The sequence below is a fragment of the Lissotriton helveticus genome, chromosome 2_1, assembly GCF_964261635.1.
Source record: "Lissotriton helveticus chromosome 2_1, aLisHel1.1, whole genome shotgun sequence".
NCBI classification, from domain to species: Eukaryota; Metazoa; Chordata; class Amphibia; order Caudata; family Salamandridae; genus Lissotriton; species Lissotriton helveticus.
In genome coordinates, this window is record NC_136059.1 from 24,240,686 (window position 1) to 24,259,967 (window position 19,282).

Below are 19,282 nucleotides of genomic sequence, written 5' to 3' on the forward strand. Positions count from 1 at the left end.
TCTCGCCCTCGTAGGCTCCTTAAAAATGTCCCCAGCATGTTTGAGGACACCTTTCAGCATAGGAAGTGTTTTTACTGTCCTTTCAGATATTGCAAAGGTGTCGAAAAGGAAGTCTTCCTCAACCGGGTCGGCATGCATGTCCACATCATGATTGGCCGCCGCCCTTTCAATTAGTGCATGAAATCCTGCTGAGTCCTCAGTCGGGGATGCACGTGCATTAAAGGTCTGCGGGTCTTGGCCCACACCTTGGGTGTTCTGGTCACCAGTGTCATCGTATGAATCCGGTTGTACATCAGGTTCATCGATAGGGAAATTGTACTGCTCATCCTCATCATACCCCTCACCCACAGAGTGTTCTGGGGAGGGAGTGGGGCTCCGTCTTGGAGGAGGCTGGATCGGTTCCGTGAGGCCTGAGGCGTCAAGGGGCACCCTCTTTTTCTTCAGTGGGATGATGTAGGAGTCCACCGGCTCCGAAGTGATCTTCCTTTTATAGAGTGTCAGCTTGCCGGTGGCAGCATCGATGAACTGCTCTGAATCGTCTTCCGATTCGAGTACACGACGTGGAAGAGGGTCAGCCAGCGAGGAACCCTGTTTCGGAGCCGATTTCGTCGAAAACGCTTTCGGCGCCTCCTTAGGTGGCAAGAGAAAGAGGAGTTTTCCAGAAGGCTTTGCCGGAGTGTCCTTTTGCGGCTGCGGTGATGGCATCGGAGCCGATGGAGCAAAGGCTTTCTCCCTGATTCTCTGCAGTGACTCCGCAATGGGGGACGGTACACTGCCAGTGGGTTTCGTCGCCGACAAGGATGCTTTGAGCGGTCCCTCGGATCCGACTTCTTCGCGGGCCTTCGTTTTGGGCGCGGAAACCGTCTTCGGCACCTCCGATTCTTGAGGCCGGGGCGCAGACTTCTTGTGCGTAGCCTCTTTGGGGCCGACCTTGGCGGGCTTGGACGGCGCCGTAGCCGCTGATCCGTGCCGACCATCTTTCTTGGAGGCCCCTTCCTCGGGCGTCGGTTTCGATTTTGGAGCATCGGAATCGACAGACTTCCTCGGCTTCTGCGGACCGGAGGTCGACGGAGCCGATGGGGTGACGGGCACCGATTTCTTCACTGGCACGGCAGCCATCTTAGGGACACTCGAGTCCTTAGGTTTCAGTTTCGATTTCGGGTCGGCCATTTTGGGTGTTGACGACCCCGATGGTTTCAGTTTCGGTTTCGAAACAGCGTGCCCAGCAAGTGAGTCCGTAGCCGGGCCTGAAGGCGGGGCTGTGGCTTGCGGCAACGGGTCCTGGGTAAGGCCGACAGGCGATCCCGTGTCCCGGTCGGCATCTTCGTAACCTTCAGGGCAGAGCTCGTCCCCCGAGCTGTCTGCCGCGGCCCCATAAATCTCATCGTCGTCTCCTACCTCTTCGACGTATTCGAGGACATGACCCGCGACTCCGTCGTCGTCTCCCGGATCCGCCTCGACCTCCGTCTGTGATGGGGAGATTTGTAGAAGGTGACCCTGGACCTCTTCTTCCTGGTCGCCGAAGATGTTCTCCGGATCCGGGGCCGCTTGCCTAGCTTCCAAGCGCACCGCGCGCCGAAGCTTGAGAGTTTTCTTGGAGCGGAACTGTGCACAGGCCTTGCACTTGCCGTCGTCGTGGTCCGGCGAAAGGCACTTGTTACACACGGGGTGTAGATCGATGTGTGGGTACTTGGACCCACAGAGCGGGCAGTACTTAAATGGGCTCCGCTCCATGTCCGTAAAGGCTTGCAGTCGTGTCGCGATGAGAAGGCCTCAAAGTTCCGAGAGCGAAGAAAACTCCGCTGATTCCGGCTCCAAGAGACGGAAGACTCGAGACCGTGCGCAGACAATACCGACGCAAGAAAATCGAGGCCTTTTGGCCGCTAAAAGGTAGTTTTACTTGGTTCCGACAGTAAGACGTCGAGACCACATCCGAACCCAATGGCGGAAAAAAACAATCTGGGGATGGAGCCGATGCCCATGCGCACTGTAGTCCAGGGGAGGAGCCACCTATCTCAGGATACTTCGAAGACTCTTCCAGGACAACAATGTGCAATCATCCGAGCCCAACACTAGGCGGCGATCTAATGCTAAGATATGAATTTAGCAGCCCACATGCCTCGAACATAAATAAACCATGGCAACCCACAACTCCTTGATCCGCTGCATTCTCAGACTACCTTAGGCCGGGATTTGCCTGTATGGACAGGGTGGCCGGGAGAGTCACTAACAAGAGCCAGTAACCCTAAAGCCCCCTACATGTCGCTCCAGGAACTTTCAATTCATATGCTGGCCCAAGGCTTCTACTGCAGCCTCTGAGGAAGGGCTTCTAAATGTTCACCACAAATTCTGCATCCAAATGTATCTCTGGTTGTAAAGCTCCACTCAGTTTTGTTAGCAATATTCTATGAATTAGCGCTGGGGTGGTTCTGAAGTGATCTGGCGACAACACAAAAGTAAGTGTCAGCTGTTCAGAGACAGCAACACGAGCACAAGAGATGGAACCGGACGGAGATAAATAACCAGATATCAAGAAAAGGCACTGCAAAGAAAGCAGACACTAGCTGAAGAAGAGAGGCAAGAAAGGGACAAGGGAACCTGTAGGATGATAATATCAACAGCAAAAAAACATTCCTGTGGGTAAAAAACAAGTTGTAAAGGATACATCTTCATGTACCCACAGCAGCACTAACAGTAGGAGGAAAGACTCGCTCCCATCACCAAAACCAAGACGGAAGCGAATGCCAAACATGAGGCCTGAAGATCAAGGGGCTTCTTGATACATTTAAGACACCGGTAAGTGTCGAGATTGCAGAACTAGCTCCCATTTTTTAACTTGAGTGACTTTGGGAGCCTGGCTGTCGCATGTTTCTTCACAGCACAGACCATCTAGAAGTTTATCACTCCTGGAACCCCAAAACCAAGGAGCAGCTGAGCAGCAACTCTGAACTTGTCGCATCTCTCCTTTGAGAGCACTGTCCTCATGCAGACTAGGGTACGGAACCATTGCTCCACTTTCGAAAGGATGCAGGGACGCTAAAAGGTGGGTAGAGAAAGCTTTCAAAATAGAAACACTATCTTGGAAAGGAGCAGTGTACATAGTGTTTGCATCAAGTGAGCTTCCCACATTCCCTCTCTTCTTGCAGAGGGATTGAGGATAAGAAAATAGGTTTCAAAAGAGAATGACCGTACAAAGTTCTTATGCAGAGGGTCAAACGGCTTCACATCAAGAAGGTGCAACAAGTGTGCTATTAAAGAAGGAAATGGGTGGGATCTCTAATCTGATCATAGTAGGAAATTGAAAAGAGAAGTCTGCACTAAAGTCAGCAGCAAGGAAGAGCTGTCCCCTTCACAGCGACTACATTAAACAGTCTTGCAGCAGGAAGGCGCCAACTTATACTGCACCTGTAACTGCTGATAGAAGACTCACTGCATTTTGTACGCACTCTATTTTTTTCATAATAATAATATGTATTTGACAAAATAATGAACAATCCCATATTGTGCATACATAACGAACAAGTTACTTACCTTCGGTAACGATATATCTGTAAGAAACAGTAGTTAGTATTAGATTCCTTACCTTAGAATATCCCCAGGCGTCAGTCTGGATCCGGAAACTTTTGCGTAGCAGTACCCCTGCGCGTCGGTAGGCGTCGTCTGCAGGCGTCTCCTGCGGCTCCGCGTCCGTCGTCGGCGTCGTGCGCCGTGATGACGTCGCTGGAGTATATAGACGCCGCCTCCGCGCGCTGACGTCAGTTCTTTGCACATAGCTTTTCCGCACCAGAACACGCAGAGCCATGCGAGAACCAACACTGGTGCCATTTGAAACTAGGGCCCTGAAAGGGATGTCCTTAACCCTAGGTATCAGTTCGCAGAACGGGGAGGATGGGCGGGGCGGTAAGGAATCTAATACTAACTACTGTTTCTTACAGATATATCGTTACCGAAGGTAAGTAACTTGTTCATCTGAAAGAAACAGGTTAGTATTAGATTCCTTACCTTAGAATAGATACCCCAGCAATACCAACCCCGGTGGTGGGTCTGCGAACCGATACAATCCTACACCAGAAAGTCCTGGAGGACCGAACGGCCAAAGAAGCCATCCCTCCGGACTTGACTGTCCAGGCAGTAGTGCCTCGCAAAAGTGTGCAGCGAGGCCCACGGAGCCGCCTGGCAAATGTCCTGCAAAGGGACTCCCCGGCCCAGGGCAGTAGTAGCCGCCGTGGCCCGAGTGGAATGGGCCCTCAGCCCAACAGGAGGCTCCTTCCGAGCCAAAGAGTAGCACGCTTTGATGCACAGAACGACCCACCGAGAGATTGTCCGTTTATGTACCGCCCGTCCCTTCTTCGCACCCACGTAGCCAACAAACAGTTGGTCATCCACCCGGAACTGGCGTGTGCGATCCATATAAAATGGAAGCGCACGTTTTGGGTCCAGACGATGGAGCCGCTCTTCATCCTTTGAAGGATGCGGAGGCGGGAAGAAGGAGGGTAAGGTGATGGACTGCCCGATGTGAAAAGCAGAGACTACTTTGGGCAGGAAAGAAGGTCTAGTTCTCAGAACCACCTTGTCTGGATGAATGGACATGAAAGGAGGTTTGACAGAAAGAGCCTGGAGCTCACTCACTCTCCTGGCAGAGGTGATGGCAACCAGGAAGGCCGTCTTTAAAGTCAGGAGACGGAGAGGACAGGAATGAAGTGGCTCGAAGGGAGCACACATCAAGAAGGTCAGAACCAGGTTCAAGTCCCACTGAGGCATCACAAACGGGACAGGTGGATACATGTGTGTGATGCCCTTCAAGAATCTTGTTACAATAGGGGACTTGAACAAAGAAGGTTGATCAGGCAGCCTCAGAAAGGCCGAAAGGGCAGAAAGGTAGCCCTTGATAGTGCCCAGAGCAGAGCCCTGCTGGGCAAGAGAGAGAAGAAAGAGGAGAACCTCGGAAAGAGGGGCAGAAAGAGGATCCACAGCCTTTGCTGTGCACCATGCCACAAATCTGTTCCACCGGCAGGCGTATACCGACTTCGTGGAGGGACGCCTGGCTGCCAAAATCACATCACAGACTTCAGGAGGCAAGTCGAATGGCCTCAACTGTCGCCGCTCAATCTCCACGCATGGAGGTGGAGGCTGGACAGGTTCGGGTGGAGGACCGTCCCCTGCTGCTGCGACAGAAGGTCCTCCTGAAGGGGCAGGCGGATCGAGGGACCGACTGACATGCTGAGTAGCTCGGGATACCAGTACCTTCGAGCCCAGTCCGGAGCCACAAGGATGACTTGGGCCCGGTCGCGCCTGATCTTCTTCAGCACTCTGGGCAGAAGTGGTATAGGCGGAAAGGCGTATAACAGACCGCAACTCCACTCGCGCCGAAAGGCGTCGCCGTGCGAGTGCCGTCTTGGAAACTCCAACGCGCAGAACTGATGACATTGCGCGTTCTCTTCTGTGGCGAATAGATCTAACCAAGGCTCTCCCCATCGCAGAAAGAGGCTTTGCGCCACGTCCGAGTTCAGACGCCATTCGTGATCCATCGAGCACCGACGGCTGAGTTCGTCCGCCCTGGCGTTCAGAGAACCGGCCAGGTGTTGAACCGTCAGAGTCACGCCCTGATGTTCCAGCCATTGCCAGAGACGCAGGGCCTCCTGGCAAAGGGTCCACGACCCCACCCCGCCTTGTTTGTTGCAGTACCACATGGCGGTGGTGTTGTCCGTGAACACCTGCACTACACTCCCGTTGACAAAGGGGAGGAATGCCTTCAGCGCTAGACGAATCGCCCGTAGCTCCAACAGGTTTATATGGAGCCGGGACTCCGCCGGAGACCAGATGCCTCTGATCTCTGCCTCTCCCAAGTGGCCTCCCCAGCCCTGGAGGGACGCGTCCGTCACAACAACGTGCTCTGGCTGGGGAAGGGAGAGGGGTCTGCCTCTGACCCAATCGCGGTCCGTAAGCCACCACTGCAGTTGTCTCGCAGTGCCCTCCGAGATCAAGACATGGTCGGACAAGTTGCCCTGATGCTGGGCCCACTGAAACTTCAGGTCCCACTGCAGAGCCCGCATCCGCCACCGGGCGTGATGCACCAGAAGGATGCAGGAAGCCATCAGCCCCAGTAGCCGCAGCGTCAACCTGACCGAAACCCGGGATAACGACTGGAAGATGGGAATCAAAGACTGTATATCCTGGACCCGCCGTTCCGGTGGATAGACCCGAAACTGCGCCGAGTCGAGAACCGCTCCGATGAAAAGGAGCTTTTGGGAGGGACACAGGTGTGATTTCGGCACATTGATGGAAAACCCCAGCCCATGCAGGAGGTCTGCCGTCATCTGAAGGTGGTGGACGACAGTCTGGGGCGAGCCCGCCTTCAACAAACAGTCGTCTAGATAGGGGAAGACTGACACCCCTGATCTGCGCAGATGGGCTGCGACCACCGCCATCACCTTTGTGAACACCCGTGGGGCGCTGGTAAGGCCGAAGGGGAGCACGATAAACTGAAAATGCTCCTGGCCTACCGTGAACCGCAGGTAACGTCGGTGGGCCGGCAGGACGGGGATGTGAAAATACGCATCCTGCAAGTCCAACACTACCATCCAGTCTTGCAGGTCTAGAGCAGCCAAGACCTGAGCCAATGTCAACATCTTGAACTTCTCCTTCCGGAGGAAGCCGTTGACGTTCCTTAGGTCCAAGATAGGACGTAGACCCCCTTTGTCCTTCTTGGGTACCAGAAAGTAGTGGGAATAGCAACCACATCCTACTTCTGGCACAGGAACGCGCTCGATGGCCCCCTTGGCCAAGAGGGCCGTAACTTCCTCCTGCAGAAGTGTCAAGTGGTCCCCCGACACACGGTGGTTCTGCGGTGGCATGGCTGGAGGAGTGGTCTCGAAGGGGAGGGAGTAGCCCCTTCGGACGAGCTGCAGCACCCACCTGTCCGATGTTATTGTGTGCCAGTGGGAGAGGTGATGGCGAACCCTGCCGCCCACCGGCGTCACATGGGCCTGAAAGCACGGACTAGGAGGATTTAGAGGCGGAAGCTGCGGGGGGAGGTGTGGACTGACCTCGCCGCTGTCCCCGACCGCCACCACGGCGGTTCCCACGGCCGCCGCCGCGTTGAGAAGTCTGTTGCGGCGCGTGGCTGGCAGCACGTGTGGGACCGCCCCTTCCGTGGCCACGAAAGGAGCGAAACGAACCCGTTTGCTGGCGCTGGGTCGAGAGACCCAAGGACTTGGCCGTGACCCTGGAGTCCTTGAAGCGTTCCAGCGCGTGGTCCGCTTTGTCGCCAAACAGGCGACTGCCATCAAACGGCATGTCCATCAATGCATTCTGGACATCTGCCGAGAAATTGGCGGATCTCAGCCAGGCGTGGCGACGAATCGCCACCGTCGTGGACATCGCCCTGCCCAGTGAGTCGGTCGTATCAAGACCACACCTTATGGAGTATCTTGCTGCGTCTTGGCCTTCAATCATAGCCTTGCCGAGCTTAGCACGTACCTCCAGCGGGCATTCAGGCAGCAGTTCCGCGACCGTATCCCACAGAGAGTGGGTGTAGCGGCCTAAGAGGCACGCGGTGTTGCAAGACCGCAGTCCCAGACTCAGGGACGAAAAGGCCTTCTTACCATACTGGTCGTACCTCTTAGATTCCCGGTCGGGCGGGGTCGACGGGAATGCGGACTGGGAAGTCGAGGCCTGGATCACCAGGCTCTCAGGGGTGGGATGGGTGGACAAGAACTTTGGGTCATCCGTACACGGACGGTGGCGTCTGGCCACGTTCCTATCAACAGGCGAACCTGAAGCGGGCCTGGACCACGTGCCCAAAAGAACGTCAGTTAAGGCCTCATTGAACGGCAGCAGTGGCTCCTGTGGGCATGACTGCGGTTTGAATACCTCAGTGAGGATGTTAGTCCTCACGGCCGCGACGGGGAGCTCAAGGTGTAAGGCCTTGGCAGCCCTCATCAACACCACTGAATAAGCTGCCCCCTCCTCCATAGCCACGGTAGGAGGCGAGACAAAACCAGGGTTGGGGGAGTCATCCAGACCACTGGCGTCACCCAAGTCACCTGTCCAGTCCACATTGTACTGACACTCGCGGGTCAGAGGGTCCTCAGACCCCTCCCACTCCTCTCCGCAATCTACATCCTCACCATATTCGGAGTCAACAATGTAGACCGGCTCCCCGGGGTCAACAGACCCCATCGGCGTCGGACTCGGCGTCGGGCGACGCCGGTCCGACTCCGCGTCCGGAGTCGGAGAGGGAATGGGGCGGCGCCGCCGGAGCCGGCGCCGGAGACCCGGCGCCGCGCGGGGGCGGCACCGTGGGTGGCCCCGATGGAATCGGCGCCGGAGAGGCCGGTGGACCAGCCGGCGTCGACCCTGAAGGCCCCTGCGGCGCCGGGGCCGGAGCCGTCGGCGACGTCGGGGCCGGAGCACCCGACGGCGTCGAGGCAGGAGCACCCGAACCGCTAGGGCCCCCGGACGGGACCACCGGGCCCGCAGGCGCCGTAGGCCCCGTCGGAGGAGACAGAGGCGTTCCTCATGGCCATGAGGGCACTGTCTCTTCGGGCGTCGCGCCTTGCCCAGGGACCGTAGGGTATGGAGCAGGCCGCGCCGGCGACTCACGCGGAGCCGCAGGGGTGGGGCCACCCGAACCCCCGGCCGCATCGGGGGGGAGTCGGGGGTACGATGACGACGCCCCGACTTCTTGTGCTTCCTACCTGAGGAACCAGAGGAATGGTGACGACTCTCGGAGCGCTCGTGACGGCTCCGTGACGGCTCCGCGACCGCTCCCTCGACCGCTCCCTAGACCTCCGTCCGGACCGGGACCGCTCTCGACGCGGGGCCGACACCCGGAGCTCGAGTAGCTTGCGGGACCGCTCCCGTCTAGCTTTATTCGTCAAGGCCCGGCAATCGACGCAGGCGTCCACGTCGTGGTCCGGGCCCAGGCACCGGAGGCAGAGTCGGTGATGGTCCGTGACTGACATCGTGCGGTCACAGCCGTCACAATTCTTAAAACCGGGCATCCTACCGGCACCTTAAGAGTAACAGAAAGATTCAAAAACTTTGGTCAAAAGACCGGAGTACTGCTCTTCGGATCGGCGCTAACTGGCGCGGAAAAAAGAAGAACTGACGTCAGCGCGCGGAGGCGGCGTCTATATACTCCAGCGACGTCATCACGGCGCACGACGCCGACGACGGACGCGGAGCCGCAGGAGACGCCTGCAGACGACGCCTACCGACGCGCAGGGGTACTGCTACGCAAAAGTTTCCGGATCCAGACTGACGCCTGGGGATATTCTAAGGTAAGGAATCGAATACTAACCTGTTTCTTTCAGATAAATGAAATATCAGGTGATTGTAAATATATGGATCTCTCTGAAAAAGTCTACACATTATTCTGAGATCAACTCTTCCTCCCAGAACATGTAGACAATTTAGACCAAGGACATCTCACCATCAACAGTGACTACATTGTTTCTTGAAGCAGAGACGCGGCCACCAAGGACTCGACGTAACATCAGAGCGTGGAGGCGAAGGACAGAGAAGAGATGCTCCCACAGTGACAAGAGCAGAGGCCTTCATAGACGATGAGGACAGATCTACCACATCTGGAAAACACAACGGTCTAGTTTCTTATTAATCAAAAGGATTACGCGCGAGACGGTCATCCTGGACAGACGTGTGTGTATTGGGTGCTGGGTCATCGGTCCCTGGCACCTGAGATTCGCGGATCTCATCTGAAGGATCTCCGCTCGCATCTTCTCTTGACCGTGGGCCACATGGGCGTCGAGGCTGCAGAGCTCCGACGCAGTCCGTTCGAGTACGCGTTCTAACAAATGAGCCACTGAACATGCGCACTACCACGAGGGGAAGAGAAACGGCGCACAAAGCCGATCATAATACTTCCTCGAGGAAAAAGAGCTTGCAGAGTCCGGGCCCAACCCTAGATAGCAGGAGTACGCATTGCATATTTATCTGCAGCCAACGCATGCCACGAATATTACATTCGCCCCTAAGGTTTTATCCTTTGATCCTCTGGACAGTAAATTGAAAGGTGGAAAAGCACAAAGAGTGTTAAAAGCCCACTCATGGCTGAGCGCAAGGCCCAGAGAGGAGTACAGAGTAAATTCAAGATAATGAGAGAAGCGCACAAGTTTGGTTGCCAAAGGTGACGCTGAAGCAATGTCCAGTAGAAACCAAACCCTCAAGAAGGCATGTTGAATGGTCAGATGTGGCTGGTGCTCATGATTCTCCTGACCACGTCCACTCTCACATTATTCACTCATCAATGAAGAGCGACTCACATTTCTTTGTCCGAGGCTCCGAACCACAGATAGGACCTTCAATCCCTCTCTGTTTGCATAGAGCACTGCGGTTGTACTATCCTGCAGGACTACCCTGGGTCATCACCGAACTGAGGGGGTGGGACCATCAAATTAACCTCCTTCATCTCAATCCTAAAGTATTTGTATAGAACTTCTACTCCTTAGTGTGTCGTTGTTGCCTCGGTGGCCCAAACCTACCTTCAGCCAAAGCCCTGTTTCCGCCTAGTGCTGAAACTGGGTACTCCCTTGCACCACGTTTGGGGTATTAATCCTTTTCCAGGAGTACTGAAGCGGTCAGTGGCTACAGGGCAGTACCCCATGCAAACACTAGGACACACTCCTGGTGTACTCCAGGGGACATCAGAGTATCCCTTGAGGCTGGTAGGCGGTCTCCGGACAACAATCTTTTCTCGGTCACCTCAAGGCCTGGGATGACGAGACCATAGTAATCATAACAACTTGAGCACCCCTCTGCCAGTAAATCCTGGTTCAGCTTATGAAAATTAAAGCAATGAAAGCAGAAACATGGTGCCCCTAACATGAGAAACAGCCGGGCACTGCTTCCCAAGCAACGCATTGGAGTCCAGTCAACTGCCCTCAACACTTGGTTTAGGCGCATGTTACTGATACTTGGCCACTCCGTGTTTCGAAGCCTTTGTTTTTGCAGCTGCTGCAGTCACATTCTGCTATGCGAGGCTCACTTCACAGCATGATGCTACCACCTATCTATACCAGACTACCTCAGAGTCTGAGACACTTTACTGGCAACTGTAGCGGCCAGATCTGAACCATGAAAAGATTCACTCTCCGAAGACAAACTTTTGGGGATTTACATGACTGATTTTAACCAAGTATATTGCATTTTCACCAATTTCTTATGTTATTAAACTCTGACCTTCTCTTCAAGTCTCGCCTTCTTACTTACCTAAATGGAGAGAGGCTGTGTATAAGAACTTCTTCAAAACAAGCATTTGCAATACAATAGGTCTTGCATTCACGCGAGTTTGACATATTGGCACTGTAAATGACAATGCAAACACGAGAAGATGGACTGAGTGCTAAAACTTTTCAAGCACTCACCCCCAGTCACAGATATGGGTTGATCCATCACCGTTCTTTAGCCCACTCTGCCACCCCAGTTTAGACCCAGCCATATGCAAATCAGTCTGACCCTGTGCCTCATGGGAACAGTCCAGCCCCAACTACCGAGCCAGGTCTTCCCGGTTTCTGGTCAAGGGAGGACCTGGCTTGGCAGTTCGGGCTGGACTGTTCCCATGATGCACAGGGTCAAGACTGATTTGCATATGGCCATGTCTGAACTGGGGTGGCGGAGTGAACTAAATAATGGTGATGAATTAAACCCAGATCAGTTGACTGGGGGTGAGTGTTTGATTTGTTCAAACTCTCCGTCCATCATCCCCTTTTGTATCGCTTTGTTCGCCCTAAGTGTGGCAGGGTATGCTCAGACGTGAGTCCCTTGCTCACTTGGCCACTGGATTCAAGATAGCCTGGCTGATGAGGATTATGAATCCCAAACCGGTCCCAGGATGCTTGTTTCCGGTCCAGGGAAGACATGGCTTGGCAGTTCGGGCTGGACTGTTCCCATAAGGCACAGGGTCAGACTGATTTGCAAATAGCCATGTCTGAACTGGGGTGGCAGAGTGAGCTAAAGAACGATGCATTAAACCCAGATCTGTGACTGGGGGTGAGTGCTTGAAAAGTTTCAGCACTCAGTTCATCATCTCCTTGTGTTTGCCTTTTTTTGTTTTGGATTTTAAAACATAAATAAAAGGCATTGTCATTTACAATACTAAATAGCTTAAACTCCCGCAAATGCGAGACCTATTGCATTGCAATAAAAGGCCTTCTCGACTGCTTGTTAGATTGTAAATATCAGCGAACAGACCGGCCTGCAACGTCTTCAAAGCAGTGATAAACAGTGCAGTGAAGAAGATGCGTCAGTGTTATAAATTACACAGACACAAAGTGTGAAGTGAGAGTTACATAATGATCTGAGCTGATTACACTGTCGCAGCTCAGGAGGAAGAGCGGGAGGGGGTCTAGTTCCTGCCCTCTGCCATTGCTACATTTGGTCTAATAAACACTCCAGTTGTAGGGCCCTGGCTTTACCTCCTGATGCAGGTGGGCTGTGCTTTATGGCAGGCATGGAGGGAGGGAGGGAAGGATGGGTTGTCTCAGCTGCAGCTCTGGCCTCGTACAGTGCCCCTGCTATTACTAGTGAGCGAGAGGCGCAGAGGTGGTGGTAGTGGTAGTGGTGGTGGGGGGGTATTTGTGGTGGGGTATTGGTGGTGGTGGTGATATTGGTTGTGGTCACGTCTGTGAAAAGGTCATTGTGGACCGACTTGGAAAACTAAAAGATGTTTGGTGCACACTAGTGACAGAAGCATGCTACTACGGCGTGCTGTGCACCAGATGCAAACCTCTTCCATTTGTTAGCTCTCTGCTCACGGGGCACCTCATCGTTAAGCACTTCTGTACGAAAAGGCTATAACGCACTATGCCTTTGGGGGAAAGAGTGCCAAAATGTACTGAATCAATATGGTAATAAAAAGCCTCTTGCTATTGTGAGAAAGAAGGGCGGGTCATACTTGGAGTGGTCTGCACCTGGTGCAGGCAAAGAAATATGAAGACACACAAGTCTGGCCTACATCGGAGCAACAGTGATCATTCCATGGTTCTGCCTCCAAACTCTAGTGAGGCCCTTGGAGTGACAGGAGAGATGTCAAACTCTAGGCAGCGTGTTACCACCGTAGTGCTCCAACAGACATTTGGGGATGAAGTTTGCAGTCATTTGTTCATCATGAGGTATCAGGTTATAATGTATTTATTGATCGAATTTTGTATATATATCGTAAATTCAACACAAAGGCATCAGAGCGCCTCAGAGCTGGCATAGCTGCAATTACATGAGTTACATTTGGAGTAAATATAGATACATATTGACAGTATGTAAGCGAAATGTATGGAAGACGTCGGGATATGTTGCAGCGTGTGCAAGAATTACATGTGCAGTGAATAAAAATACATAGTATATAAAGAGAAATTTACAATGACAGTGGTACAGATGAACAATATTTGAGATAGGAGTAGACACGGTGCATGTGTGTATATATATGTGACGGCATTTGAGGTAAATACAGTATACACATATATAGATCGTTTTGCACAGCAGCAAGTGCATGAGTTACAAGTGGAGTAAATAAAATACATCAAACATGGAAATAAATGTTTTCGACGGGCAGAGGTGTAGTTGGATGGTATATTCATTCCTACAGGTAAAGTGCTTAGCATCTGAAAGGGAGATGCTGTAAGGAGCGCAGCAGACAAAAAACAGGTGAAATGCGTTAGTAACCGGAGGATAAGGGCAGGTGCAACTTTAGAATCAACGTCATAAGGCTAACAATGTGTGGAGGAAGATGGGTTAAGCTGAATTATACACTATATCCCATTTGAGCATTTACAACAGAAAGCAAAGATGCATGCCCACAGAACTACTAAAGTACTAACAGCACAGAGGTAAGATCAGTTATCGAATCACTAACTTGAATGTGGCTGGATGGGGAACAGCGGACGACAGACGTCCAGCATTAAATAAAGGCTGCGTCACTGTATATAATAGCGGTAACTCACCCCATTCCGCAGCATGTAGTAGTCCAGGGCCTTTCCAGCCTCCAGCCAGATTCCCTTCTTAGGATCTTCGTCGGAAAGGAACAGCCCAAAGTCGTTGGCTGAAACAGAAAGCAGAGGTTCCTTATTTTCAGTGCTTTGGACTACAGAGAAGGCCATGAAGCGCCTGACGTGGACCTAACATATATAGCACAGTCTCTATGGTTGGTTTCAATCTATAGTATCGAGTGATATTCCAAGCACGGCCCGGGATCCGCAGGCAGCCCCGCTGGCATTCACATGTGAGCCCCTCTGGCCTTCACATGCGACCCATGGCACGTTTTACAAGGGGCTTACCTGTGGCCAGAGATGTGCCAATTGTGCATACAAAGGTACAGCTTTGGGAAAGAACGGCGGTCCTGGGAACCTGTTTGGCAGGGTCCCAGGGCACACCAAGTCAAAAGTGCATCATGTGTCTGCCAAAAAGTGGGAGGTAACCGTGCATAAAAGGGGACCTACATACACGACCCCCTCACCCTCCCAAAAAAAAAGGGTGAGACTAACCTTTACCAGGAGAGTCTTCATTGTCTAAGTGGGAAAATCTGGTAAGCCCATCTGCATTGGCATGGGCAGTCCCTGGTCTATGTTCCACTGTAAAGTGTAAGGAGATTGACCACCTCAAGAGTTTGGGATTTTCCCCTTTCATCTGCATTATCCATCTAAGCGGTCTGTGGTCAGTTTGAACAATGAAGTGAGTCCCAAACGGGTATGGTCTCAACTTCTTCAGGGACTAGACCACAGCAAAGGCCTTCCTCTCAATGGCACTCCAACGCTGCTCCCAGGGGAGAAGCCTCCTGCCCATTAAAAACCAACACGTTAGTCACGGCCATCATCGTTGGACTGGGATAGGGCCGCTCCTACCCCTGGCTCAGAGGCATCAGTCTCAGTTTGCACAATGAACTCTTTGGTATAGTCTGGAGCTTTGAGACTAGTTGCTAAGCGCATTGCCTCCTTTCGGGTGTCAAAAGCCTTTTGGCAACTAACTGTCCAGTTAACCTTTTTGGCCATTTTCTTGGAGGCGCGTTCTGTGAGGGGGGGGTCACAATGGACCCATGGCCCTTCACAAACATCCTGTAGAACCCAGTCAAGCAAAGGAATGCCCTGACTTGGGTCTGGATGGATAGAGCTTCCCAATCCAGAACTGTCTGGGTTTTAGGTTTTAGTGGTTGGACTTGGCCTCTGCCTACAAGGTGGCCAAAGTGTATAACAGTTCCCTTCCTATCTGGCACTTGGATGCTTTGATAGTTAGGCCTGCAGTCTGCAGGGCCTGTAAAACCTTCCCCCAGGTAGATCAGGTGATCCTGCCAGGAAGAGCGAAACACAGCAATATCATCAAGATCAGCTGCATGCAATACCTCCAACCCAGCAGGGACTGGAATCACGTCGGTATTCCTGAGTATCAACAGAGAAGACTCCAGCTGATACAAAATCAGGCTGCTCGCCTGATTTTTCACCAGCCTAGAGATCAGCATGTTCGCCCACTTTTAAAGAGTCTTCATTGGCTGCCGGTTTCTGCCCGCTGCCAATTCAAGTTAGGCTGTATCATCTATAAGTCCCTCTCTGGTTCAGGTCCTTTCTTTATTTCTTCTCTTCTTCACTCTTATACTCCGTCCCGTACCTTGCGTTCATCCCAAATGGCCCTGCTATCCATCCCTAGGTTCAAGAGGAAAAAACACGGGGGCCTTAGGTTCTCTCTTTTGGCCCCATCCTTCTGGAATTCCCTTCCTCTTTCCCTCAGATTAGCACCTTCATACTCTGGCTTTAGATCACTTCTTAAAACTTTTCTCTTTACTATCTCGTATCCTTAGATTCTGTTTTCTTTCCATTTATTCTTCTATCACTTCCCAGCACAGCGCCAAGAAACCTAATGGTGTTAGCCGCGCTTAACAAATTCCTTTCAAATCAAAAATCAAATCAAAATCACCAACCTCTGGAAGGTGGCAGGACATTCTTTAGAGTGAAGGGTATCACAGTGAACTGAAAATGCCCATCAGGTGTAGAGAATGCTGTGTTTTCTTTTCCTGCAGGGGACATGTCAATTTGCCAGTACCTTCCTGTTAAGTCAAAGGTACTCCAGTATTTGGCAGCCCTTAACTTATCAGTTTATCAGCTCTGGGGATGAGGTGAGCATCTGTCTTGGTGAAAGCATGGAGGCCTCTGTAGTCCACACAAAACCTCATTACTCTCTTTCCTCCCTGTGGATGAGGTTTGGGGACTAGGACCACTGGGCTGGCCCAGGGACTCTCGGAAGGCTCAATGACCCCCAGCTCCAGCCCTCCTACCAACCTCAGCCTTGATGCTTTCCTTCACTTGCTCAGAACTGCGATAGATTTTGGTTTTGACAGGCAAGCGGTCTCCAGTGTCCACATAATGGGTACACCAGGGCGTCTGACCATGGGATAAGGAAAAGAGCTCTGCATACTGTTGCAGAACCAGCCAGGACCTCCTCCACATAGACTTTGTGGGCGCCAATGATATCTCCCTGATCCTGTGCAGCAGCCTGCTGCCTCAGGCCTTCAGGAGTGGGACAGTCTTGCTGCCCAAGGCACAGCTGTTCACTAGAGCCCCCCCCCCCCCCAGTCCCAAGAGCTCTACCTCCCAAGGTTCAAGCACCATGGCATGGTTAATGGTGACACTGTTGGCAATGGTCAATGGATAGGTTTTTCCAGTTAGGTATTGCTCTGGGGAAACCAGTGTATCTCTCAACATAGGGACAATGGCACCTGTATCCCTCAAGGCTTCTTAGTCCCATTCATTTAGTGGTACTGCAGGAATTTCTTTAAATCAGAGGGCTACACAGCCTAAGTGGCTAACCTTCCCTCCCCTTCAGAGACTAAAACAGCCTCAGTGTGAACCCAGATTTGCTCTGGGCACACTATTGATCCCACCAGGAGATTTGCCATAATAGTAGGCGATGGTAGTGGGCCTAGGAGCTGGTTTGTTGGGACAAGCAGCATCTCCAGTTTGGTGTCCCTTCTTGTTACAGTGGAAACACCAGGCCTTTGCAGGATCAACATTTTTCCCCTTGCAACCATGTAGGAAGCTGGCTCTGTGTATACTATACCAAAGTGAGGTGTAGTGTGCACAGAATCCAGTGGAACCCCAAAGGTAGGCAGAGGTAAAGTTAGATAGCACCTCACTCTCTATTTGTGGTAGTGTGGCCGAGCAGTAAGTCAGTACCAGAGGGCAGTGTAAAGCATTTGTTGTACACACTCAGTCAGCAAAGGATTTCACACACTCAAGGACTGAACTCCAGGCCAATTGTTTTTGTATAAAAATATTCTTTTAGGTGTTTTATTGACTAGAATCGAGCAAGCCTAGCACAGGTAAGTGATAAGTACTTTGCAGTAAATATACAGATTGTAACAGTTTGGATTGCAATTGTAGATGTTCTTTGATTTAATTACAGTAGTGTTACTGATAATGAAATGCTTTTCAAAATACAGTACATATACTTTGAATGGGATTTTCAGTAAGATTACAGGTAAGGATTTGGATTACTTTTCTTATTTAGAGTAGTATACATGGATACTACTCTGATACATTTCCTGTAAACAGGTAAGTAAAGTCGTTTTTGTACAACAGTACAATTTTAAAGAATTTCTTTAGGTTTTCAAACTCCACACAAAAACTTTTCACAGAAAAACAGTAAATGTTATCCTATGGAGGAAAAACAGGTTTTCCGTTTACAGGTAAGTTATCGACTGTGGGAGTCAAGGTTCTGGGGGTAGACTCGGGTCCCCCAGGGTCAAGGATGCACTCTTGTTACACCCTCAGAGGCACTAGGGCGGCCGAGTGCTGTGGCCCAATGTTATCCAATTGGGAATAGGGGGCCTCCGGTTGGCGGCTGCTGACAAGCAGGCCGCTTGGTTGTGGGAGCAAAGCTCCTAGACTTTAGCTCAAGGCAAATGGGAAAACAAAGTAGCACCAAAGGTGCACCCTGAGCGGCACTGGGGCGGCCGGGTGCAGGGTGCTGTTTCGACGTTGGACGCCTTGTTCTTTTCACTAAGGAATCTCTGGTTTGCATAGGCACTGTAGGCTTGGGGATGAAGATCTTCCGGGTGCGACCACCACTTTGCGGGGTAAGTTGGGAGGTTAGGGGTTGGTTAGGCACTGTCGGTTTGGGAACCCAAGGCTGTGGAGCCTCTTGTGCAGGGGTGCCTTTTGGGGTCGGATCTTTTTACCAGCTACTGGTCGCGTTTGGGTGGACGTTCCGGATTTAGGCTGCAGGCGTCGGCTTGAGGCAGGTCAGGGGTAGCCGGATCTCGGGTCAGGATCGCCGGTGTGACCTCCTCGTGGTGTTTGCCCACTCGAGCTTGGGCCGTGGACGGCGGGTGCAGAGTGGGCCGGATTTGTGGTGTCCAGCCAGAGGTTGCAGATGAACAAATCAGGTGTTCACAGGAGACAAAGTCTTTGGCGTTGACGGCAGGCAGGTCCTCTGGGATTTTTGAGGTTGCTGGCTGCAGGACACACCGGGATTTCACAGGAGCAGGTTCGAAGTGGAGACAGGCCGGTGGAGCAGGGGCCAAATCAGTGGGCGTCTTTCTCTTTCCCTAGCTGCTGCACAGCTGTTTGGACCTTCTTCTTGTAGTTTCTTCTTGTCCGAGGAAACAAGGTTCAGAGGTGCCCCAAAATACTAAATTTAGGGGTGTTACAGGTAGGTAAAAGGAAGGGACCAATGGCTCCCTTCCCTGGGGTGGGTACACCCCCTATTATTCCACCCTCCAGTGGAAGGGGGGCATGAGCCTGTCCCTGGTTGGCTGAGTCCCCCCCATCTGCAAGATGGCCGAGAATGGGTGTTGTGCTTCACCTCACCTCCCCCACCTTAGGGGTGGAGTTGGCAGAGATGGGAACTTTCTTCCTCACTTATTTTTCCCACCAGTTCTCCCAACCAAAGTGGGAGTCAGAACCAGTGGGCAGCAGTTGCTGAAAGCAGCAGGTGGCCTGGGGAAGCTCACAAAGGGCGGCAAGCCTTTGAAGCTTCCCCTTTGTGAACCCTGCCCATCCTGTGGGAAGAGGCATGACACTGTCTCAGGATGTGCATAGTTTCAGGCCCCCCGGGAGGAGCAGGCTCTCGACCCAGGGGTCCAGAAACATGTCTGGTGGTGGCAGCTAAAAGCAGCCACTCAGCCTGGACACTAGTGGTGGGCTAGTTTTCAGAGGGCATCTCTAAGATGCCCTCTTTCTGCAATTTTTCATTAAATCCCACACTGGCATCAGCGTGGGTTTAACGTGTGGAGAAGTTTGATACCAAACTTCTCAGTTTTCAGTGTAGCCATTATGGTACT

General features: G+C 52.3%; 1 protein-coding gene across 3 annotated transcripts in view; it reads right to left on the reverse strand.

Moving 5' to 3' along the window:
* The window catches only part of TLN1 (talin 1), a 750,278-nt gene that overhangs the window by 521,444 nt on the left and 209,552 nt on the right, over window positions 1-19,282 (reverse strand). For all 3 annotated transcript variants that reach the window (XM_078674421.1, XM_078674420.1, XM_078674419.1), the window contains exon 4: window positions 13,959-14,056. In XM_078674421.1, the coding sequence (XP_078530547.1) occupies window positions 13,959-14,056 (98 nt within the window). The remainder of the gene's footprint in view (window positions 1-13,958; window positions 14,057-19,282) is intronic.